This window comes from Hydra vulgaris, chromosome 14 (genome assembly GCF_038396675.1).
Source record: "Hydra vulgaris chromosome 14, alternate assembly HydraT2T_AEP".
NCBI classification, from domain to species: Eukaryota; Metazoa; Cnidaria; class Hydrozoa; order Anthoathecata; family Hydridae; genus Hydra; species Hydra vulgaris.
The window spans coordinates 34,338,093-34,364,957 of record NC_088933.1 but is presented as its reverse complement, the minus strand read 5'-3'; the positions used below and the strand labels follow the sequence as shown (position 1 = coordinate 34,364,957).

Here is a 26,865-nt window from a genome sequence, read left to right as displayed (position 1 = left end):
AATTTAGATCTTAAAGCTGGGCATTGCAATGGAACCTGATTGTTCGTGCGTGCTCTACAAAATAATTACATTGATGGGTAAGTTCTAACTGGTGTTTCAGTTAGCAAGAAGGGTTTTTGTTTCTCGGGTCAGTTAACACAATACGATTCAAATTTACCTTTTACTCTCAAACGTCGTCAATTTCCAGTATGATTAGCATACTCAATGATTTTAATGATGATAAATTTTTTAAAACTGATAATTTTGTCCTTGCCAGCCGAGCGGTGTTCTGACAAGAAACACATACAAAAGTCTGTTTGTAATTAAAAATGTGCAACTACAACCATGTTATGCTGTTAGTAAATAAAGTATTTACAACAAACACTGGATAAATCAATCAACTTTAATAACTTGAATAACTTAAATTTAATTTAAATTTATAACTTAAATAACTTGAACTAATTTTAAAATTCCAGTTGAGTCTGTATTTATGGATTATACTCCCAATAGCTGAAACATTTTATAATAAACTAATTTCTTGGTCCCTTGGTGGTTTCATTTATAAAGTGTTTACTGTAACATTTTGAGCTATTTGTTAATTTTGTGATGTTATGTTGTGATGTTTTGTTTTGATAGACAACTTTGCTTACCTTTACGCCGGTGACTATCGTTAAAAATGATTATTGGGTTGCTTTATTATTGAAACTGACTATATGTAAGCGTTCACTAAAAGCCAAGGGTTCAGTTTTTTATTAAACCGTAAAGTTTTATCTTTTTTTGATTCTTTTCAGCGTTGCTATTTTTAAAAAAAGAGTAGATAATTCTTGCAACAATAAATCCTAAAACTTTCACAAAAACACACAAAAAAAATATATCTCAAAATTTCTTTTTTGTTATCGCCTTAGTTACATTTGAGTTTTCAAATAATTTAACAGAGTACATATATATTATTGTGTAATAAGTGTTTTCAATAACTTTGATTTATTTTTAGGTCGAATTCCTTTTCTTAATGTTGATCGTTTTTTTAAAGCCTAAGAAAAGATTTGTTAATTTTTATACCGTTTACTAAAGCTATATAATTAAGAAACAATTCAAATCGATTTTATAAAGTACTTCTGATTAAGTATTCCCATTAAGTATTTTACCCATTATTGATGCAAATAATAGCTATAGTGGTTTAACAATTTCCTAAAACTGGTGTTAAAAACAGCTTAAAAGAATTCGCTAAGAGTTTATTGCAGAAAAGTTTCTTTAATAATATTATACAATATAACAAACAAATAGAGCTAACTTATTTGACATAACTAGGATTCTTGACCCGTTTTCTGTGTTCTATTCTCCTTTTTAAATAGAAAAAGTTAAATTTTTATTACAATCTTAAGTTTCAGAAAACACCTGAAGAAATATCACGTAATTGTCAACTATGCTACTTTTGGTTCTAAGATATTTTTGTTTTGTTTTTGCGTAATTAGTTAATTCTGCTCATCGCTACGTTAGATGATGTAATTCCTTAAGAGAAGTTTAAAATCTTAAATTCAAAATTTTTCTTTCGAATTGTAAATATATGGGTGACGGTTCTAATATACCTAAATTATATGTTTAAATTGCGCAAACTTAGATTTTATTAAAACCCTTATTTTATACTTTATAAGCAATGTATACATTATTTTTCTGCCATACATTTAAAATGTTGATGTAAATAACTATAGAAATGGTCGTTGTGAAATAGTTACCGAGATTCGTTTTTTACTGGGTTCGGACCTTTATTACTTAATCAACAAACCAATTATTGTTTTATTCTATTAAATACCACAAAAAAAAAGCTCAACCAATTTATTTGATTGCGATAAACGTTTTACCGTTTAACCTAATTTGTTGAACGTGTTGAATTTTTTCTAAAATTTATGAAAATCTTAACCAAAATGCTTTCTGGTGAGAGTTTTAAGTTTGACGAGCTTGATAAATTTTGTATAACATAATCACGCATTAAGCTGTATTAATCAAATAGTCAATCAATATTATTAATATTATTGAACTTCTCTCCATATCTTTTCTTAACATATTGTGTTGATAATTCGACATCATTCAAATCAGGATATTTATCCATTATCATCGATATAAAAACTTGCGAAGCGCCTATTGAATTTTCCCATAACTGAATATAATTGATTATAGTTTCATAAAAATCATTCACTTTGATAATTACTTGATTTTTCGTAGACTCAATTTGCTTTTGAAATTCAGGTTTGGAATCAGTAGGCAGAAATCTAAATGTTCTTTTATTTATTATTTTGCCTTCCATTATTTTCATTTGATTTGCTGCTTCAAAATTTGTTGAAAATGGTGATTCAATAAGTTTTATTGAATCATTGAAATTTTTAAGCTGATTTGTAATAAATGATATCTAAAATTTCTTTTTACTGTTGTCCAAAACAGATTTGATAACTGGTGGACACTTTGTTAACGATGCAAAGTAATCCTTCAAGGGATTGTAAAATTAAATTAAAAAAAAATGCAGGGTGAAGTGTTAAAAAGCGTGTGCATGAAAGGTTTAACAAGGGTTTATAATGTGAATCAACTTCATCACACAACTGTTTCATTTTTTCTGTTCTCAAATTTGTTTTTCTGTTCATAAATTTTAACAAAAATTGCTTCAATATCAATATCAAGCGTATCATATCCTGCATTTGAAGCATTTTGTTCCATACATCCATTTCCAACAATTTCTCTTTTCAAATTGTTTTGAAGCTTTAGCCTGATATTATAGACACCATTACGATTGACTCCACCAAAACTCAAATTTGTTTTGTCAGCTGTGAATGTAACTACTTTTAATTCAAATTTTGTTTTTCAGCTAATTCTAAAATTAAATTAGAAATTGTTGTTGACTGTTCATTTGGAATTGTTTGGAGTGGAATTTTTTTGTTAAGAACACCAATGACGGGACTAAAGAATCTTGCTATTACAGGCAACATTTTGATGCTCTTATGATTAAAAGTATCTGTTCTTGTTCCCTTTTTGTTGTCAAATCAATAAACGGTGCAATTACTTGTGTTATAACAGCAGTTATTTTAGTTTAGTTCCAAGTGCAAACTTTCTTTCGTACTAATTCTAAAGTACAATCATTAGAAGGTAATGACAAATAATGCTTAACAGTATGATACGCAAATATTGCTTCCTTAACAGCAATTTCAAAGATCATTATTTGATGCATCTATTTTTTTAATGATTTCGTTTACTTTCCTGTTTGATGGTCCAGCAGCAATTGAAGACTTATAATTTTTAGTATTAATATGTTGATCAGTATCTTTTGGGCCTCCAAATTCAACTGAAAATTCTGTTGAACATAAGTTGCAATACGCTTTACTGTCGTTTCGAACCACTTCTTCAATAAATTCAAATTCAGTTGCATATTTGTCACTCCATTGAGTTTTTCTTTTCTTTTTTTTAGACATGATGCTATAAAGTCAAGTTACTAATTAAAACAATCTTAATTGTATATGTTTTACTTACTATCTTATTTGATATAACTAGTTTAATATGTTAATCTTATTAAGGAATCACAAATATAAATTTAAATATTGAAATAAATAATTTCTTGTCACTTTAAAAAACTTTCAACACAGATTAAGATAGTACGATGAAATTCGAAACTCGAAAGAAGTTTGACGGCATCATAAATTACAAATTTGTTTTAAAAAAAACGTTAAAGTTTTCATTAAAAATTAAAAAGTGAAATTTGCACTAAATAATTCAAAAATACGGGACATATGTGGTCAAATAAAGGACACGGGACGTTTTTTAAAAATACAGGATCGACCCGGCTAAATACTCGCAGATGGCCACGTTTCTTATAGGCAGTGCCGGGCTATATTATTTATTGTTAACAAAATAAAAATAAGTAATTCTCCTTTTTGGTGACAAAGTTGACTTTTTCAATGTAAGTAAACAACAATTTCTTATATAGAATATATAATATATATAGTGTAATTTTAAAAAAAATTTTTAAAGTATATACAAATCAGTAGTATTTTTTTAATTAGATTATAGTGTAGTAATAGTGATTTAATTGTACCATTTATGGAACGTAGTTATCATTGTTTCGGTTGTGACAGCGCTTTGTAAAATAAAATAATTTTTTGTAATTTTTATTTTGAAAAAGTGTATCAGTATTTTTATTTTTATCTTAAGAAAAATATTTTTTTGTTTCTCACATCAAATTCATATATCATTTTTTTCTTTGAAATTATTACTTCGTTTGGCTATTTTCTTTACAGAAGAGTGTCTATAAAATAAAACCAATACAGATAACTTATTTGACATAACTAGGACCCATGACCGGTTTTCTGTGTCCACTTTTGTATTTTAAATAAATTTTAATGAGAGGGTGAAAAAAAATTTATTTATAAATCTTTTTGTTAAAACGTTAACTTTCCTAAAACACCAAAAGAAATATTACGTAACTGTCTATGTTAAAGTTTAATAAATATGGTTTTAAAGTATAGTAAATTAATTGTTCACCAAAATCCAAAAATATTAAATTAATTGATTTTCGTCTGTTTATTAAAGTTTATTGATGAAAGAAGACAAGTTTAGAAATAGTCGTGTGTGGAACAGGCTTACCACGACCCGTATCGTACGGGCCTAGACAGCTAGTAGTTTAATTATTACAATTTTTATAAAGTTAGTTTTATGGAATAAGTTATAGGTCAACTTTCAAAAGCCGCAAATATCTTTATCAAGTTCTCGGACATTTATGTTGTACGGCTTTCTAATGCTGTTGATGTAGGGATCAGAAGTGTACAGAAGAGTATAAAATACGTCTTAATCTAAAACATTTCCTAGCATGATGAAGGCAAAATTTTTTATAAACTTTATTACAGGATTCCTGCGCAGCTTCTGAAAGTTGACCGATAGGCAATACGACAAAATGTTTTTTTGATATTTTTCTCGTGAAGTAAAATTTTGTTTACTGAAGACGGCATATACTACAAGCTATAAATTACTCACATAAGTATAGGCAGTTGCTATAACATAAGTATCAAAACTTTCAGCATTTATCAAAATACCTGAGGAGAGAGCTTGTAGAACTATGTAAAGCCCCCCAATCAAATTTTATTTACTCCCATAATTTCAGAAGAGCAACTTGCATTGTAAAAGAATCACCTAGCAGTATTACCATCATTGGTATTACCACTTACCTGTTTTCGTTCGTCGACGATTAGACCAGGCTGCTCACAAAAACATTTCTATACCAAGGTCTTCTTCTCTTTCTTTTGTCGTTTTTTTCTTTACTTTTAGCTGGCATGTTTGGAAAGGCAGGTTAAAAAAAATTTGTAATATCACTTTCATACACCGAATCCAGGCACGTAGTGTCAACAGTCCATATTGATACGAACTTTTATTTTAAGGCCTAGCTGCCACTTTGGTCAAATCATTCAATTGTTGTAGAGTAGCACCAAATATTATATATGTAGACGCAGAAGGCGTATCTGTAAACATCTGAGCCACTTTTCCATCTATCATTATTAAAATAACTTCATTTTCACCTTTTGTAGTTTTCTCAGGAGTCTCTTTGCAAAATTCAATGCATAAAGGTTGGCAAAAACGTACAGACAAAAAAGCAGGATTTTGCCAAATAACTGATCCAGTTATCTTATTACCTAATTTGATCGATACCACAGAACTAATAAGTAAATTTACATCAGAAATAAATTCCCTCTGTAAGCTTCTGCTTGTACTTGCTTTGGCCAGAGGAGCTATCACAACCCCATTTACTATACAAAATTAAATGTTTAAATTTAATATTGTAAATGAAATAAATAGTCAAAATTCTATCTACATTGTGATCCAATAAATCTTGCAGTTCCATAATTTTTGCATGCATGTTCGTGTTAACTTCCTTAAGTATAATTATTGTGCTTTATTTAAATCTAAATCAACAAACACGATGCGGGCTTCTTCATCCATCAGTAAAACGTTTGTGCTTTACATAAACTCAAGACAGAGATCTTTTTTTCTTTCTCGCCAATCCTTAATGCTTCCACAAGCCTTGCTTCTATTTCTTCTCCTATTGAACGTAAGCCTAAAGATATGCATTAAATATATGCTCGAATCCAATCTCCTTAACTAATGTGGAATACTTTCCTTTTTTACTGGTCTCTGACAAATTTAAATTAGACACACACGGTGATCCACGTTTTTTAAATGATGTAGATGGCGTGGTGTCTGTTTATACTCTTTATTGATTTCGGGAAAAATTCACTGTATTTTCATTATCTAATCAATTACTGTTGTTAGATAAAGTAGCTTCCACTTTCCGTGATGCCTTGTTCCATCGTTTATCAAGCAATAGAATGATGTGCCTTTGAATATCGCTAATTATGAAACAGAAGCTATTCTGAGCAACTTGATAATTTTCTTTCAAACTTATTGAAAGTGCCTCAATTGACCTTTCTCCATCAATATAGGAAAGCAAAAGTTTAAGTTTCGAACACCTAAAAGTTGTCATTTTAAAAAGTAACCGAAGCATTTAATTTCCACTGTAAATTCGTTGCAGCAATATAAACTTTTCAACTCTTTATATATTATTTTTTTAAATTAATTTTTAATAAAAAAAAGACAAAAAACTTACGCAAAACTATTGTTATAAACAGATATAGTCTGAAACCACGATAAAAAGTGGTTTTTTTATTTTCTGAATTATATCTGTTTTTTATTTATAACTTTGGAAACCCCACGTATTTGCACCTGATTGTCAATAAATCATTTTTATAGAAACCTAAGCTACAAATCAGTTACAAAAATGATGCGTCGGGAAGCGTGGGTGACTGTCAAAAATATCAGTTAACTTTATGATTTTTTATTTTCTAGCTCAATATATAGTTTCATTAATTATTAGTAAACAAAACCATATTTAGTTCTAATTGTTTAAGTTTTCTAAAACGCGTTTAGATGAGTAAATGCACATTGTAAAGCGTTTTAATAATTGTGAGGGCGTTCTAATTGCATGCAAAAAAAAAAAAAAAAAAATTTGCTGAGAAATGAGTAGCTAGAACAAAATAAAATTGCGGGGAAGGGGGGGCAACAACTTGGCTGTCAAACGTTTAATTAAAAATGAATTAAAAGGTTTTTCGATACATCACTTTTTGTTAAAATGCTAAAAAATAAGAATTTAAATAAAATAAATTCAGTTCGAATAAATAAAAAAAACTCAAATAAATAGATAAATTTAAAAAAGATTATATTTTATTTTTATTTTTTACTTACTTAAATTATCGTACTTTTTTACTAACTTGAATTATTCTAGTTTTTTACTAACTTTAATTTTTGTAACTTTTTACAAACTTGAATGATTACACAGGTCAACAAAAAAAAAAAATTTTTTCTGGTGCCGAGCAAACAATTTATTTTTTTGTATAGTATTTCTCATTTTGATTTTGAATATGCAACTCTTTTTTTACCATCACGTCAGTTGTAAAGATATTTCGGTTCAAATCTTAAGTATTTAGGGTAAAGTCCCTAATATTGTCGAAAAAAAAGTTATTCAAAAGTATGTCAACCTGGGTCTCAAAAGAAGCGTATTTTCATAGAGATTTTAAAAATGTTATTCATTTGTAATAAAAATAAATATTTTTTGTGTTATTGCTGAATAACATTCTGTTGAAATTTTTTTAAGAGTCTTTAGCATTTTTTAACATAATTTTTTTGTTAAAAAATTTTAAGAAAGAATATTTATGTTTTCTAAAATCTCTATGAAAATACGCTTCTTTTGAGACCCAGGTTGACATACTTTTGAATAACTTTTTTTTCGACAATATTAGGGACTTTACCCTAAATACTTAATATTTGAACCTAAATATCTTTACAACTTGACGTGATGGTAAAAAAAGAGTTGCATATTTGAAATCAAAATGAGAATGCTATACAAAAAACAAATTGTTTGCTCCGCACCAGAAAAAAAATTTTTTTTGTTGACCTGTGTTATCTTTTTTAGTTTTTGAATTAGAAATATAATTAAAATGTGTTTGTTTTTTACACATCGTAGTAAAAATAATTGTATTTATACATTCCACAAGCATTAAATTTAACTTCAAAACCACTGCAAGTGTGTATAAAAGAAAACAAGTTATAAGGATACTATTTTATTTCTCGGTGATATTACAATAAAAGCATATAGATTGTAACTGGCATGATAATTTTTAGTTATATAGTATAATGTTCACAGTAATGGAACAAAAATAATTTATTTCTAACAGATAATTGTTAAAATATCTAAATTGATTCCTAGTTATTCAAGAGATTGTTTATTCTTAAGTCAAGAACTTGTAAATTATTCTTCTGAAGTAGAATAACTGTCACCGAAAAATTATTAAGTTGTTAACGCAAAAGTTAGCAGTAGCTAGAGATCAATCTTTTAATTAAGTTTTGTTTCCATAGTTTCCATTAGTAATGAAAGATAACAGCTCATCAGAACAATATTTTTTAGCATCATTTACTACAATATTACCGACTTTATCTTTAAAAGTTATATTTTCACACATATAATAAAATTCTTGTAATATTTCCGATTTCGCTATGTTGCTAACACTTGTGCTCTCTAATAAACAATGTAATGGTGTCTTGCCTTCAGAGTTTTGAGCAAGAATATTAGCTCCGTACTGCAGTAATAACCCTACAGCTTCTTTGTGGCCAATTCGATGCGCTAAATGTATTGGTGCATCATTATTAGACACTAATTTATTAACATCAGCGCCGTTTCTGAGAAGCAATTCAACTATTTGTATATCGATTGGGTGACCATTATATGCTAAAGAGTAATATAAGGGGGTAATTTTATCTTGATTATTATTAGGTTTATTAAGATCAGCTTTTCCTAAAACAAATGCTGATACCATATCAATATCTTTTTTGACTATTGCTATTATCAGGGGGGTAGTGTTTGCAAATAGGGTACTGTCAATAACCCCATCATTAATAATTAGCTCTTTGACCCAACCTGTATTCCCTTCTGATACAGCTTGCCATAGTTCGATGTTTTTATAACCCTCTCCTGTCAACGCAGCCAACTTGTTATATATATCTAATTTAATACCTAGTTGTTCCTTCGGAAGAAATATAAGTGCTAACTTATAATTATCTATAACATCTTGCTGATCACGTTTATTATTACAATCATTCGATAACGCAAAGTTTAAATGTACTTTATAATCTGAAAAATCTATCTCTTGTGAAGCAAAATAAAAAGTTTTAAGAGCAATCTCCTTCGGATTTAAAGAATATTTATTCGCAAACAACATAACTGTATTTATTAAGTTATTTGTTATACTCTCTGTTTTAGCATGATCTTGAAAAACTGATATTATTTTCCAAGCTTGGCTATAATACTTAATTGCGTCAATATATTGACCCTTAGCATTATAAACTAACCCTAAATTATTTAATGAATCACCAACACTAGGGTGAGATTGATTTTGGTAGATTAACTTATTCAACTTTAGACTCTCTTCATAATACTTAATTGCATAATCATATTGTCCTTTAGCACAATATGCAAATCCTAGATTATTTAACGAATTAGCTACACTTGGTTGGAGTTGATCTTGAAAGATTAACTCTTTCATCTTTAGACTATCTTCAAAATAACTAATTGCCTCATCATAACTTTCTTTAGCAAGATAAACTGCACCTAAGTTATTCAAACAATTAGCAATACTAGAGTGAGGTTGATCTTCGTAGATCAGTGCTTTTATTTTTAGACTCTTTTTATAACATTTAATCCCCTGATCATATTCTCTTTTTGCGAAATATACCGATCCTAGGTTAATTAAAGAGTCAGCAACATTTGGATGAGGTTCTTTTTTGTAGATAAGTTTTTTCATTTTTAAGCTCTCTTTATAATACTTAATTGCCTGGTCATATTGCCTTTTAACAAAATAAATTTCACCTATATTATTTAAAGAATCAGCTAAACCAGAATGAAATTCTTCTTTATAAATTTGTTTGTATATTTCAAGGCTCTCTTTATAACACTTATGAGCTCGATCATACTCACCTTTAACATGATAAGTTACTCCTAACTGATTTATAGAATCAGCAACACTAGGGTGAGGTTGATTTCGGTAAATTAGATTTTTCATCTTTAAGCTCTCCTCATAATACTTAATGGCCAGATCGTATTGTCCTTTAGCATTATAAACTAAACCTAGATTATGAAAAGACGCAGCAATACTTGAATGAGGCTCTTCTTGATAGATAAGTTTACAAATATCTAGACTATCAATATAATAATTAATGGCCTGATCATATTGCTCTTTAGCATGATAAGCTGCACCTAGATTGTATAAAGAATCTGCAACATTCGGATGAGCTTTTTCTTTGTAAATATGTTTTTTTAATTTTAGGCTCTCACTATGATACTTAATTGCTTCATTATATTGCCCCTTATCACTATAAAGTGCACCCAGATTATTTAAAACATCAGCAATATTCGGATGCGGTTCTTCTTTATAGATAAGTTTGTATATCTCTAGGCTTTGTGCATAATACTTAATTGCCAGATCATATTGTTCTTTAGCATGATAAACTGCGCCTAAATTATTTGCAGAATCAGCAACACTTGGATGAGGTTGATCTTGGTAGATAAATTTTTTTATCTTTAGGCTCTCTTCATAACACTTGATTGCCTGATCATGTTGTCCTTTCGCACGATAAGCTGATCCTAGATTATTTAGTGAAAAAGCAACACTTGGGTGAAATTGATCTTGGTAAATCAGTTTTTTCAACTCTAGGCTTTCTTCATAACACTCAATTGCGTAGTCATATTTTGATTTATTTTGATAAGCTGACCCTAAACTATTTAAATAGTTTGCAACACTAGCATGAGGTTTCTCTTTATATACAAATTTGCTTATTTTCAGGCTTTTTTTAAAGAACTTAATTGCCAGGTCATATTGTCCTTTGTTTTGATAAGATATCCCTAGATTATTCAAAGAGTCTGCAACACTTGGATGAGGTGTCATTTTATAGATGAGATTGTATACTTGAAGACCCTCCTTGTAGTACTTAATTGCTTCATCGTACTGTCCTTTAGCATGATAAGCTAATCCAAGATTATTTAAAGAATCAGCCACATTTGGTTGAGGCTGATTTTGGTAGATCAATCTTTTCATCTTTAAGCTTATTTCAAAATATTCAATTGCTTGATCATGTTTTCCTTTATTCTGATAAGCTAAACCTATGTTATTTATAGTATCAGCAATGTTCGGATGAGGTTGATTTTGGTAAATTAGTTGTTTCATTTTTAAGCTTGCTTTATAATATTTAATGGCCTGATCATGTTGCCCTATATTATGATAAGATATCGCTAGATTATTTAAAGAATCAGCAACATTTGAGTGAGGTTCTTCTTTATAAATTAGTTTGTATATCTTAAGAGTCTCTTCTTGATGTTTAATTGCTTGATCATAATTTCCTATAGCATAATATGCTGACCCAAGATTGTTTAAAAAATCAGCAACATGCAGATTAGGTTCTTCTTTATAATTGAGTTTATATATCTCTAAACTCTTTTCATAATTCTTTATTGCCTTATTATAATGTCCTTTAGCATAATAAACAACACTTATATTATTTAAAGAAATAGCAACACTAGGGAGAGATTGGTCTTGATAAATTCGTTTATTCATCTCAAGACTTTCTTCGTAATACTTAATTGCTTGATCATAATCTCCTTTAACATAAAAAGCTGCACCTAGATCATTTAAAGAATTAGCAACACTATGGTGAGGTTGATTTTGGTAGATCGTTTTATGCACCTTTAGACAATACTCATATTTCTCAATAGCCTGATCGCATTTACCAAAATTTCTATAAATGTGTCCTAAAATTAGTCTTACTTGTAAGTTATCTTTATTATTCGGGTCATTTAATGCTAATTCTAAATTGCTTTGAGCTATTTCATATTGGGCTAATCTATAATGAATAAAACCTTTAGTAGCAAAATCATCCGCGTAAAACTCAGAATCCTGGAAAAAGCTTTTTGTTAGATAATTAAATATTTTATGTTTGTCACAAAATTTCTCTAACTTTTCATGTAACGGCAATGCAGTATAAAAGTATTCAAACAGTTTACCGTTTACTTTTAAATCTTTTTCAGGTAAATGAAATATCTGCTTAGCTAATTCTGTATTTTCAGACTCAGTTTCGGCTGGTCTAACAAATATTGACATATCCTCTTGCTGTGCTTTATGGTAAGAATAAGTCTTCAATCTTAGGATAGTTGCAAAAGTTATAGCAATTTTTAAATTAACTGCTGCTTTTAGGGTAATTATTCCTTTACTTTTTAGTGTATCAACTGTATCCCAGCAACTGCCGTTATTAATACCATAATACAAACCAAGATTGTACACTAGACGGTCAGGTAATCGGTATATATCCTTTTTAACCTCAAATAATCTACCCTCGCTTTTGAATAAATTAGGTTGCAATGCGTCTAGGTCACCTTTAGGTTGATTCAAACTTTTCTTAGGATTAGATTTAGCAGGTATAGATAACAAACTAAACTTAGAATAGTCAATTTCGTTGGCTTCCTCTGTTAGAAGCTTAATGGCTCTAATCTGACAGATTTTTAGTGTACCGTATATTTTATCTTCAATTTTCTTATGCAAAAACTCTGACACCTTTTTTTCGTAATCATTAATAAGCATCTTTTCTCCATAAACGTAGCACACATTTTGTAATATATAAGGTAGGTTCTTATCTATATGACTAGCTTTGTCTCCCTCATTACGCACATAATGCATCATCCATTCAACTGTTTTAATGAGTTCATATGGTTTGTCATTATCTATTCTTCCAAGAGGAGTTTTACCACCTAAATCAAAGTTAACTGCTCTGTGTACTAGATGTTCCATATCTACGCCATATTTGCTTATAGGTATTATACTTTCTCCAAGAGTAATAATTTTGAAATTTACCAAGTGACTCAAGTTCTTAAAATATGCTTGTATCTGAGGATTGCTGCTTTGTTTGTAATCCTCATTTTCCGTCAATATGGCAAACTCTAAATCTGAAAATGGTGTCATTTGCTTTAGTGCCATTGAACCAAGTCCTACTACCGAATATTTACAAGGTGGTGTTAAAGACATTTGTTGTTCACTGTCGCTGTATAGCTTGGACAAGAACTTTTTCATTTCACTAGCTATATATTCAAATAACGCACTTGCGCTGCTCACATATAACTTCTGATACTTTTCTTTATCTTCTTGATTATCAGTTTTTGACTTTTCGTAAAATTCTTCAACTTTTTGCATTGTTTCATCAACGTTGCTTCGCAGTGCTAGTAAAATACTTTTATTAGTTTGTACTTCTTTTTGAACAACCTGCATTTTCTCAGGGTTTCCACCAATTGCTGAGAATATCAGCTGTTGTATATGAGTAAGTTGCTGATGTGGATCTAAGTTTTGGTGTTTTATAAACTCATGTTTATTCTCTAAACTTATTAACTTTTCGTTCAGTCTCTCATCTAATATAGTAATGACGTACTGATAAAATATTGACGCGTCGGTATAAAATTTTAGCTCTCCGCTTAACTCACCAAGCTTAATGGTTACAAAACCTAAATCCTTTAAAACTATTAGCAAATCCTTAAGTTCTTCTTCACTCTTTTTATAAACTAGTTGCTGGATTAATGGTTTGTATTGCGCACTCTCTAGTTTTTTTAGTTGATCAATTTTAATAATGTCGCTTTCTTTTGAACTCAATACTTGTTCTACCTTTTTTCTTACATCTTCTATTGTTAGTCTTGCTTCTAATGTTGGTCTTGCAACATAGTTGCTATTAGATATAGATAAATTTTCCTCTAAATTAGTTTCCGCATATGTAACTTGCTGTTTAAAAAGTTTATAGTTCAAGTTGTCTCTCCCCAATTTTTCTTGAAGAAAATTAAGCTGCGATAAACGTAGTTGTTCTGCGCCATGGGGATAAGGTGAGGATATGGTGAGGCTACTACCGGTAATTCTTTTAACTAATTCATCCGCAACAATTACGCCGCAAGATGTTTTATCGGCCGTATTTTGTCTTCCATTAGTAAAAGGACTTAGCGGTCTAGTTACCGATATTACCTGCAAACCACTTCTACTTATGACTTTGTGTAAAGTGGTATTGAGTAAGCTAAAATTATCTTTTAATAACTGCCCACCACCATAAGGGTTATGGTTGTATATTACTACTGAAACATTATCTTCATTCTTATCTATAACGATTTCTCCAATATGCCACTGAATATTAGTTATACTGTAAGGAAATAATATTTTTGCTTTGCAATTTTTTTCAGAAAGCATTATTGGCATTATTTCATCGAAAACATCTGTGCGATCATCTTTTGTTTCAGGAGCAGGTTGTTTAGATTTATCAAAGAAATAATCCAGTGGACGTTTACCAGCACTATCTATAGCTCCCGAATACAGAACGTTAAAAGAATTTCTACCTACTCCAAACTTGTTGTTAAGAAGAAATTTATAATCATTAGCATGTTCATCTTTCTTAAATCCTCCAAGTTTGTACTTAATAACACTATTAATATAAATATCAATATTTCCTTCACTGTACAGATAATGAAGGTTTACTCTACAACTTTCAGACATTTTTTTTATCTAAAAATCAATTTAGTTTGAAAATATAACCATGAATATTTATTATATTTATATATGTATATATATATGTGTGTGTGTGTGTGTGTGTGTGTGTGTGTGTGTGTGTGTGTGTGTGTGTGTGTGTGTTTGTGTGTGTATACCAAAATTTTGAATAAAAAAGAAGGAATAATTATAAATGTAAATTAGCATTTTTTTATAAAACGAAAAATAATTTGCAATGTTGTGAAGAAAAATTGTTAGTTGCAACAATATCACCAACTACCACTAATTTTTTAAAACTAACATCAACCAGCTTTGAAAAAATGTGGAACTCTATTAAGCTAAAATGTGATGTTTTAATAAGACAATTTATTCGGCTACGAGATAGCAAAAATAATTCAATAAGGTTTTCTCAGATGAACTATCGTATAGTAATAGTTTAATATTGTTTAAACTGCATGGATTTATGTGATCAAAACCATGCACAACAAATCTCCTAATAACACATTAAATAACTTCTCACTCTTTGGACAATGAAAAGCTAAAAATTATTTAAATTTTTTTCTATTTTGCATTTAACTTTTATTTGAAAAACTTTCTAAACAAATTAAAAAAAGAAAAAAAAAAATTTATACTTAAAAAAAACGTTTCTGAGTCAATCGTGGCTTCAATAAAAAATGTCTTCAACAAATGTCAACAACAAATGTCAACAACAAATGTCTTCAATAAAAAATGTTTTGAGTAATGAGCCTGTGCTTAAGACGTTTTTAATGAAAATATTCGGAAATAATTTGAGCAATAGCTTTAAAACTTCTACAAAGTTTTATGGTGATTGCATGCTGGTTTTACATTAAGTAGAAAATTAGGACAAATTTGTCCTAAAATTAAGTATTTCTTAAGTAATACTTTATTTTACTATAATTTTAGTAATTTTATATCTAGTTTTAAGTTATAATTTAAATTTTTATTTAAATATAATTTTATATTTAATTATTTACATAAATTATTTATATACTACTATATAAAATTTAGTAATTTTTTTATACATTTTAATTACATAAATTCTAAAATGACCCACGATTGTTTTAAACTTTCTGGTGTATTTTGTGTGTGTGTGTGTGTGTGTGTGTGTGTGTGTGTGTGTGTGTGTGTGTGTGTGTGTGTGTGTGTGTGTGTGTGTGTGTGTTAATTAAACAAGTAAACATTAAATGCAACAAACTAGATGTAAAATAAATAGGTTAAAATTTTCTGCAAAATTAAAGTTTTATTTGGAAAAAAGTTATTAAAAAACAAACTAAATTGTATTTAAAAAATAATAATCCTTCAGTTTAGCGGAGTAAAATAAAATTATTCAAAAAAAAGCAAAAACTAACTTATTACATATAGCTAAGAACAAACTAATGTAGAAAAATGTCATAGTTGGTTAGTTAAACGCATGTGCAGTTTTATTGTTTTATATGTACAGTTTTATAATCTTATAAATGTACAGTTTTTTAATTTTATATATGTACAGTTTTCTAGTTTTATATATGTACAGTTTTTCATATGTACGGTTATATATTTATGCATACGCATAACTATATAATTAAACAAATGCACATTTACATAATTTTTGACATGTATAGTAATATAAGGAAAGTTCAGGGGCGCCCATAGTTACAGATATGACACTTTCACGTGTTGTGTTGACTCATCCTTATGCCATACGAGGCTTTGCAAAAAATTGCGACAATAATAGCTCGGAAACCAAAATTCCCAAAATTATTTCGCCCACCTGCTCAAATGTGAGGGCAGTTAATTAGTAAAATTTTCAACTTTACTATCTTTTACTAAATTGAAATACACCGACAGGTTTTAAATTTTATACAAAATATTGTAAATTACAAATGTTATGATCAAAATTTCTGACAACACTTCCCGCCCCCCCCCCCTCCACTTTTCTTTTCAAAAAGAAAATTTTGCATGGTCATAACTACTATACTTAACAATATTTTTAAATGAAATTTAAAACCAAGAGGCCAAGTATTTTTTGTTATCTTTGTTCTAAGGCCTCAATCATCGCGTTTTTAGCAAAGTATTCTCATTTGGCATAGGTATGAACATACTTAAGTTTGAAGTTAGCACAATACGTAAAAGTGTCATATCTGAAACTGTCATATCTGAAACTGTCGTATCTGAAACATCAAAAAGTGTCATATCTGAAACTGTCATATCTGAAACATCAAAAAGTGTCATATCTGAAACTGTCATATCTGAAACATCAAAAAATTATGTGGGAGCTCCTACAAAAGACATCAACAGTTATTTAGATGTACATTATATACATGTACAGTGTATAGCTATATATATATATACAGGTATAGTTATATACATTTACATTTATGTAGTTATATACGTGTACAATTATGCAGTTGTATACTTGTACAGGTATGCATTTATATATGTTTATAGCTATGTAGTTATATACGCGTACAGTTATATAGGCATACACTTGCGCAGTTATATAGTTATTAACATAACTATATAGTTATATATATAAAGGAGTTAAAGGTTGTGGGACAAAAATACATCTAAATTAAAGTTTTCAGACATTAATAATTATATGCAGTTGCTTTAACGTATCTTTATTTAAAGATTTTTTTTTGTAAATGGTAACTTTCCTAAGTAGTGATATTTATCTTAATTATTGCTAAAATAAATTTTGCGCTTACTCGTACATTTTTCTGCAAGTTTTACCAAAAGTAGTTTTAAAAGTGTTTATTTGAAAATGTTGAACCTCCTGTTATTGCCATATGGCGAAAGTTTGTTTTAAAGTCAGTGTTTTAATCTGTAAATATTAATACATTTTAAACTAAAAACAACAAACAAAAATATAGTCGATTAAATAAAATAATTCTCCTACTTTTAACATGAAATGTATACATGAGGAGTTTTTTTGTTAAAACTCATTCTTTTTTTGTTTTTCTTCAAACAAAATTTTTAACTTTTTTTGATTGTTACTAGAAAAGTATAATTTACATTAAAGTTTTGCTCCACTAACTTAGATTTATTTCACAGTTGGTTACTTTCATTATAAGATGATACGTTAAAGTGACGTTAATTTTTTTATAGTCTCTGAGTAGAAGAGTGTTTTAATTGATTGCGATAGAAAAGCTGAAATCGTTTAAGGCAGTAAAGTTTTAAAGTTTTTGAGGAAAAATAAATTTTTCTAAAAGTTGATACTTATAATTCAAAATTTTTCATGAAATTTCTACATAAAATTTTTTGTAAGTATGTAAAAATGTGTGTTTTCAGCCTCAGTAGGTTTTAAAGTCCTTTGCTACGTTATAAAATTTAGGGATGTACCAGATTTCAAGCCGGAATTTGTCGCTTTTAAATTATTCCGGTTCCGGCCGGAATAACAAAATTTTAGGTCGGAATAACGAAATTTGTTTTTTACTTTTTTATTTAAGACATGTGTAACACAGACAGTGTATTTTCAATCAAAAAATCATTATCCTTCAGGGCAAGAAAGGTCTATGGGTAAACCTAGATAAAAAATAAAAAATTCTTGACAAATACGATTCAATTTTAGGTAAAGCCACATATTAGCGGTCTAAAATAATTTTATTTTTTCGCTTGTTGCGCTCTCGTTAGTGGAGGCTTTTTAGGCATTAGATATATTGAAATAATAAAAGAAAAAAGATTGCAGCCGTATGCCAAATCCTCAGTCAATGTAGCAGCACTTTCTTGTAGAAGCAGGCTATAAGATAGTTCATATATGTACTAAAGCCACTAAATATTTCTTATGTTATTATTAAAAAGTTACCACTTTGAGCATACATTAGCTCTCCATACAAAAGCACATTAAATGATGAAATATTTTATCGATAAAAGTTATTGCAAATAAAATAAGGCAAAACTACAGTTAAGCGATAAAAATTATTTTAGACCGCTTAACTGTAGCTTTGCCTTATTTTATTTGCAGTAATCACTTATGTAAAGATTTCTAAAAGTTTATGAAAATTTTGAATATGGTAAAACAAAGAAATAATTTTAAATATAAATATTATTCAAGTTAAAATATATATATATATATATATATATATATATATATATATATATATATATATATATATATATATATATATATATATATATATATATATATATATATATTATAGGTTATAAGTATATATTATGTAGCCTCGATGCTGAGGCGCAGTCTTTCACTTTCAATCTTAAAGGTAAAAAATTACATAAATATAAGTCTCATCCGGCCGAAATTTTGTTAACAATTTCGGCAAATCCGGTTCCATGTTTATTTTAAACTCTATAAAAAGTATCTTTCTAAAAAATAGTTAAATAAGACAGTGTTTAAAATTAATACCTGATTTTAATGGTGAAGGAAGAATGTTTCAAGATTTTACACTTTGGTGTTTTATGGACTTTAGACCATATTTTAAAGTTATGGGAAAAGTAGTTTTAAAAGTGTTTATTTAAAATGTTGAACTTCTTAATATTGCTATGGCAACAGTTTGTTTTAAAGTCAGTGTTTTTATGTACAGCTATTAATACTGCTTAAACTGAAAACAACAAATTAAAAGATAGTCGACTATATATAAAAACTCTCCTGCTTTTTTCATGCAGCGAGTATGCATAATTTTAACAAGCAGTAAGGATCGCCGGTTACAGTATACTAACTTTACGGTATACTTTACCGTATATTTAATATACTAAAAGTTTGTATTCAGTTTAGTGTACCAATTTACTTTTATTTGTAAATTATTTTCGGACTGAATTGATAATTTATTATTTATATTATCTTCATGAACTAAAATGCTATACCAAATTTATTGTATGACTTATCATAATTAAAAAGTTGTTGTTTTTAATTTGATTTTTAATGTTATTCCTTTTTTTTTTTTTTTTTTTTTTTTTGTTCCTTTAACAATATTTTTTGGCAAAATGTCATTGTACTTGAGATATGAGAACACCGAATGTAGCGAGTAACAATTTAAAATCAAGTTGCTGATTGATCAAAAACTTTAACTATTTTACTTATCTAGTGAGAACGTGGTCAAACGTGGTCAAATAATTTCTGATGAAAACTTTTCAAGGGATTTTATGGTCCATCAAAAATCTGACATCAATCTGACCATACTCTCATCCAGACAGTATGGATGAGAGTATTGTCATATGCAGTAATTTTTAATAGTGCTTATTTTTATAATGGTAAATATAAAAAGCTTGTCGAAATTACTTAAATATATTTTTGTTTCAAATATTATGAAATCTACCGACAACAACAAAATAATTTGTGAACAAAAACATGTGCTTATTTATAATTATGCAGCCGTAGCGCAGTGGTAAATGCGCAACGGATGGCGTATTTAAAAATAAATAAATAATAAAAAAATTTGACAATTAAGCTTAGGCTGGGTTCGGAAATTAAGCAAGTTTGACTGATTTCCTCGTCGACTATTATAATCCCGGGATGAAAGCCTTGTGTCAACTTAGAGTGATGCGGACATTTATTTAGCAATACTTAGTTTTTGCAAAAGAGGTTAATGTACCACAGTAAAGTTAATTTTAACAAATTTTATTGCCTATATGAAAAATAAACATTGCTTTAAGTGTACAACAACAAAAAAATATTATTAAAAATTATTATACAGAGGCTTGTTGTAATTTTCAGATTGTGCCCACTTCAGGTGCCAAAAGATGATTTTTAAACTATGCAAAAAAAAAAAAAAAATACAACATCACATTGGTCACCGGCTAATAAACGCTAATGATTTCATAATTGTACCAAAGTTAATAAATAAACGCATGTAATAATACAACTTTTATTAAATACTATAATAAAACTTCTAAACTAAAAAATTAAATAAAAAACAAACACACTTGTTTTACTAAAACCGAGAAAACTTTTACAAACTTGTGTAACGGTTTTGCAAAAAAAGTTTGTTTAGCGATCTCTCTATGCAGTGTGTATATATAATTTTGACATGCAGTGTTTATAAAATTTGCAAAAAAAAAAAAAAAAAAGAAAACCATACAAGAGCTTGTTTTTTTTAGCATTAATTTTTGAATTTTTGTAAAAACTAACTAGCTTTGAAAAAATGTGAAACTCTTTTAAGCTAAATTGTTAAGTTCTATTAATACTATTGGCAACAAAATCTATTAATACTATTGGCAACAAAATAGCAAAAACAGTTTAATAAGAGTTTTCTCTCAATGACAATTATATGGTAATATTGTTTAAACTGTATGGATTTGTGAATTCAAAACAGTACCTAAAAAATCTCCTTAAAACACATTAAATAACTTTGCACTCTTTAGACAAAACGCGAAAAAGTATGTTATTTATTTTGGTTTTGGATTTAACTTTTGGATTTAATGGCGAAGGAAAATTGTTCCAAGATTTTACTCTTAGGTATTTTATGAACTTTAGACAATTATTTACAGAAGAATGATTTTGTACATGAAGATTATAGATACTAGCAGATCCAGTTTAATAGCGACAGCTTTTTATAACTGTAAAGAAATTTGTATATGTGCTAGGTAAATGGTTTTGTTTATGACGGTAGGCAAAGTGATATTTTAATAGCTGAACTAGATTATTGATTTCTTTAAAAAAAATTCCATTGTACAATCAAAAGAGAAAAAGCATTCTTGTAATAAACATTTAAATCCAGTGACATTTAAATCCAGTGATAATGACACAACAGTGACATAAGCCAAAAGTTAGAAAATCACAAATTTTGCTCATAAACTAAAACATAAAACGTGATATTTTTAGTTTCGGATCACTTGCTGACTTCAAGAATGCTTTTGAAGATTCCAGAATGCTTTTGTTATTATTTGACTAAAACAAACTAAAACTCGGTGTTGATATACAGAGTATAGCTTCTCGCCTCCACTTTTCTTTTGCAGCAGTTGGCGACTGCTTCACAATAAAATTTCCGCCTCCACTAGCTTCCATCTTTCTATTGGCGGCCGCTGCCAGAATTTTTTTAAGAATAATTTTTAGGAGACAAACGTCCATAATAAGCCTTTGGTGACCACCTTTAGAGGAGGTTTTTTTGGAGGAAAAATCATTTAAAGGCCGCATCAAGTAACTTCTGCCAGCTAATTGTGGCTACCAAATTGGAGGCGGAGTTTTGCCTTCTTCTCGCGGACATGACGAAAAACATTTTCAAGTTTTGTTTCAAGTTAACGAATCATTTAAATACTAATTAGAATCAAGTATTATAAGTTTGACATCAAAGTTGCGTTTTATATGATTTATTGCAAAACTTTTGAGTATTTATTTTAAAATATAACTTTGTCAGAGTGGTTGCTTATTAAATAAATCGGAATAAAGTCGAATAAAATCGAATAAAATTGAAAAAGAAAAACTTTTCGGAAAGTTTAGTCATATACAAAACGATTGTTAAAAAGATGAAATGTTATTTTCATGCTTATTGCGCAAAAAACTAATTTGAAAAAAAAAAGTTTTTAATAAATAATTAATTTCTAATATATATATATATAAATATACATATATATATATATATATATATATATATATATATATATATATATATATATATATATATATATAAATATATATATATATATAATATATATATATATATATATGTATATATGTAAAAATACATATATATTTATGTATATATATATATACATATATATGTATAGTATATAACATATACATGCATATATATACATATATATGTATAATATATAGTATATATATATGCATATATATATATATATATATATATAGAACCAAAAGGTATTGACCAAATAATCAATATCTTTTGGTTCTATCGGCTTGCGAGGACATAACTTGGTTATTGAAAGTTTCAAAGTAACCTTTCCCACTTGAGCATTAGCCGCACGTACTAATCCATCGTTTCCAGGAAAAACCTACGTTACTCGACTAAGTGGCGAATCGCCTCTTGAAGTATTTTTGAATATAACTATTATTAGATTGCCTAATATTAAGTTACCCATTACGCTTTTCCATTTTTTTCGTGATCCAAGAATAGGTAACTATTCTCACATGCAGCGATGTCTAAAACGCTTTATATTATAACGCTAATAATTCTTGACTTAACGTCAACTTCTTTTTGTGTTGAATGAAGTGGTATCTACTGCATCCGCGGCAAAATTACAACATAATTACCCAAACAAAAAATGATTTAATGTAAGTGGTGTGCAGTCTTTGGGATAATATCAGCTAATATCAGTTGATATCAGTTGATATCAGATAATATCAGTTGATATCAACTGATATCAACTGATATCAACTGATATCAACTGATATCAACTGATATCAACTGATATCAACTGATATCAACTGATATCAACTGATATCAACTGATATCAACTGATATCAACTGATATCAACTGATATCAACTGATATCAACTGATATCAACTGATATCAACTGATATCAACTGATATCAACTGATATCAACTGATATCAACTGATATCAACTGATATCAACTGATATCAACTGATATCAACTGATATCAACTGATATCAACTGATATCAACTGATATCAACTGATATCAACTGATATCAACTGATATCAACTGATATCAACTGATTTCAACTGATATCAACTGATATCAACTGATATCAACTGATATCAACTGATATCAACTAATATCAACTAGTATCAACTGATATCAACTGATATCAACTGATATCAACTGATATCAACTGATATCAACTGATATCAACTGATATCAACTGATATCAACTGATATCAACTGATATCAACTGATATCAACTGATATCAACTGATATCAACTAATATCAACTGATATCAACTGATATCAACTGATATCAACTGATATCAACTGATATCAACTGATATCAACTGATATCAACTGATATCAACTGATATCAACGGATATCAACTGATATCAACTGATATCAACTAATATCAACTGATATCAACTGATATCAACTATGGTTATATGGTTTTATGTGCTAGCCAAAGCTTCTATGACGGATAGTTTCAATCCTAACACCGCGCTCATTAATTCTAATTTTAGAATGCTTACTGAGCTTAATAGAGCAACACGAGTTTTCAACAAAATAAAAGAACTTGAAATTTCACCAATTTCATTACAACAAACTAAGTAACAAGTTGTTCTAATAGCATTTTAAGAAGCGTCAACAATTATTTGAATGATTGGATAAATAACTTTATAACTGTTTCCAAAACGTAAGTATTTTGCAACGGTGTGTGTTTTTTAGTTTGCATTTCATCTCAATCTTTTCCTAAAGTCCATAGTTCTTGAAATATTATTTTCACTCGAATCGAACAAAAGGAAATAAAAACCCAACTGGATTGAAGAGTTTTTAGATATATTTTAACAGCAGTCTTTTACTTGTTACATGTTCGGGTGGTAGAGTGTAATTAAATATAAACATATCTTTGGCATATCCAAGGTAGCATATCCAAGGTAACGCCAATATTTTAACCGTAGGTAATTTTCTATGTATATATTTATTTTTTGCTGCTTTTGTTTTTAAAGGAATGCATTCCATTACTTTCTTTGAATTGGAAAATCACTTTCTTGAAGTATTCGCACTTTTTTTACAGTTGATTATACCGCTTACATAACTTACATTACAACCGCTCTTCAGTTTTATCTTAATAATTTATTTCTTTTATTTCAATTTTATTTTAGGTGCCTCAAGATGTCCTTGCGGTTATATCACCGAGCACCGCGCATAAGCATTTTATATATCACGCCTCCTTTCTAACCGATGTTGCAAAACTTGCCCAGAGGTGGGGTTTGAACCAAGAATCTTTTGTTTCTAAGGCAATTGCGATATCTGAATCTATACTGTCGTCAAAGCAACTACATTTTTTCGGAACAGCACGACACATTGATCTCGCTGCAGTTTTAATCCTTGACTTATAACTTCATTTAGAGAAACGCCTTGGCACTTTGTAGCAGCTTCGAAAACAGTTCTTACTTTTGTTGTCTCCTTTTCAAATTTTACGACACTAAAGTATAAAAGAATCCATTGCCTTTAGTATTCATTTGTGATTGTTTTTTGATACAACCTTTTTTAAAGTTATTTCGTATTGTTTATATTAGGAAGTTTTAAAGGACATTACCTTAAAACTTCCTTCTTTTTGTAAATATTTGTTATGTCAAGAGAAAGCATTCTTTTTCGTTTCTAGGTATTGTTTTTTATGAAAATCTAATGTGAAAGGAGCGCAGAAATATAATTCAAAATAATATGACAAAAAAAATAGGCCTCCTATACAAAACCAATCAGTTGTTAAACCAAACCTGTTTGAAATTAATTTACTCTTCTTTTATTCATTGCTATCTAAATTACGCGAACGTTGCTTGGTGCAGCACTTATGTATCTAAAAATAAAGCTGCTAATTTAACAAAAACACGCTGTAGGAATTATTGGAAATTTGGATCGCTTCTCACACACTAAATTTCGTTTTAACAAATTCAAAATACTCAACGTATTTAAACTTAACCATAATTAAATTATTAAACTTATGTTCAAGGTTAATAATAAAATGGAACCTAGGTTGTTTTAACTTATTAAAAAAACAAAAAAATTACTTATACCAAACGCAACTTTTAAATAACAATTATACTCAACCAAAAACAAATTGTTCTTCTTATAAGTTCTCGATCGCAATCAGAGGACCTAAATTATAAAGCACTTTAATAAACAATGAGTTAAAAACTATTTCTTCCTTTGAATAATTTTAAAATAAACTTTAAGAAAAACTTTTGATAATTGACTACGAATTAGACTTCTTCTGTAACTTTTTAAATGAAGTTATCTCTTATTTTTTACTTACTTTTGTTATTTTCTACTACATTCTTGATCATATTTATTCTTGATCTTGATCTGAATCTTAATAAATCTAAAATATAGACATTGTGATATAACGAAAAAGTGTATGTTAACGATGCATCCTAATTTTTTTATTTATATTCATATTTTAAACGGGCTGAGTAATAAGACTACATTTTTCTTCTTTATGCCCCAGCTGTGTATTTACATTTTATAATATACAAGTTTGTAAGTTTTTCCTCATGGTGAAATACGCAAATTAATAAAAAGCTAAAATGCTAATCATCAAAAGAAATAAAAACATGTCCAACTTGCCTCGGTCTACCCTACGTGGTTTTATTAGAGCTAAAGCAAGTAATCATTAATCAGTACATCGTCCAATGTTCTAGCCCATTATCAATGCTTGTTATAATCCCTTTTGAGTTAGAGTGAGCATTTTCAAATTAATTGCGATAAAATGGCTGTTGATTATATTCTTAGACTAGAACTTTTGTTTCTCATAATGAAGTGAACTTGTTTAAAGAATTTAAAAAATGATATTTCAAAACATGAATTTATTCAATAGGTTGGCCGTAATATTGACCAAAGCGTATGCACTTTAACTGGGAAAACATGCTTTAAATTGGAGTTAACTTAACTAGACAAAAACACACATTTCCTTAACTCGGTACTATTTCTTTAACTCGGTACAATAATTTATAACTATAAAGTAATTAAAGCATAATTAAAGCATAGATTTGTCAAGTTTGAGGCAGTCAAAGGTTTAGCAATGCCATTTTCTTATTTACCAAGAATGAACCTTAATCTATTTTTACAAGCACTTGGTTTTAGACCATAAAGGAATCTCAATGCCCTAATTAATCAAGGTTCATTCAAAATTCAGTAAAAACACCGAGTGATAATTTTCAAAACCTCTTCTCATAATTTATTCAAATGTATAAAAAAAGTCTTGTATTTAAGCAACTCTTAAGCTTATGATATCCTTACCCAAAAAACTTGACAACCATATTTTGTTTAATTTTTGATCAACCAAATTTTTTGAAAGCTACTGTAATTATTTAAAATAATAATCTGCCATTGTTTGCAAACTTTCTCATAAGTTTTCAAGTTACCATTGGTAAACCCATGTCTGAACTTTAAGTTGAATGGCTCTTTAATGAAGTGTACAAAGAGGAGCATTGATGTCCATTAAATTTTCATAAAAGGCCAAATCTCTTAGAGCTTACATTTTAGTACAAATAGTTTTAATGGTTTATCTAATCGATGCTGTAATAAAAAAAGAAACATTGATTTTCTTAGTTTTTTAATATTTCTTAAAAAAAGCTATAGATAATCAAGGTATGAACAACCTAAAACTGTTGAATCGGATAGTAGTGATGTTTAAAACAATTGTATTTTGTTAAAAA

General features: G+C 28.5%; 1 protein-coding gene across 2 annotated transcripts; it reads right to left on the bottom strand.

Annotated features, from left to right (window-relative positions):
* Positions 1-8,110: 8,110 nt before the first annotated feature.
* On the bottom strand, positions 8,111-19,075 carry LOC136091183 (uncharacterized). Of its 2 annotated transcripts, none has more exons than XM_065818195.1 (2): positions 18,982-19,075; positions 8,111-14,633 (listed from the first exon to the last, which is right to left on the bottom strand). In XM_065818195.1, exon 2 carries the CDS (start codon positions 14,622-14,624, stop codon positions 8,400-8,402), a length of 6,225 nt encoding a protein of 2,074 aa, XP_065674267.1. In that variant the 5' UTR covers positions 14,625-14,633; positions 18,982-19,075; the 3' UTR covers positions 8,111-8,399. The 2 variants fall into 2 exon arrangements, with proteins under 2 accessions (XP_065674267.1, XP_065674266.1); XM_065818194.1 differs by lacking the exon at positions 18,982-19,075 and adding an exon at positions 17,515-18,432.
* Positions 19,076-26,865: the final 7,790 nt, after the last annotated feature.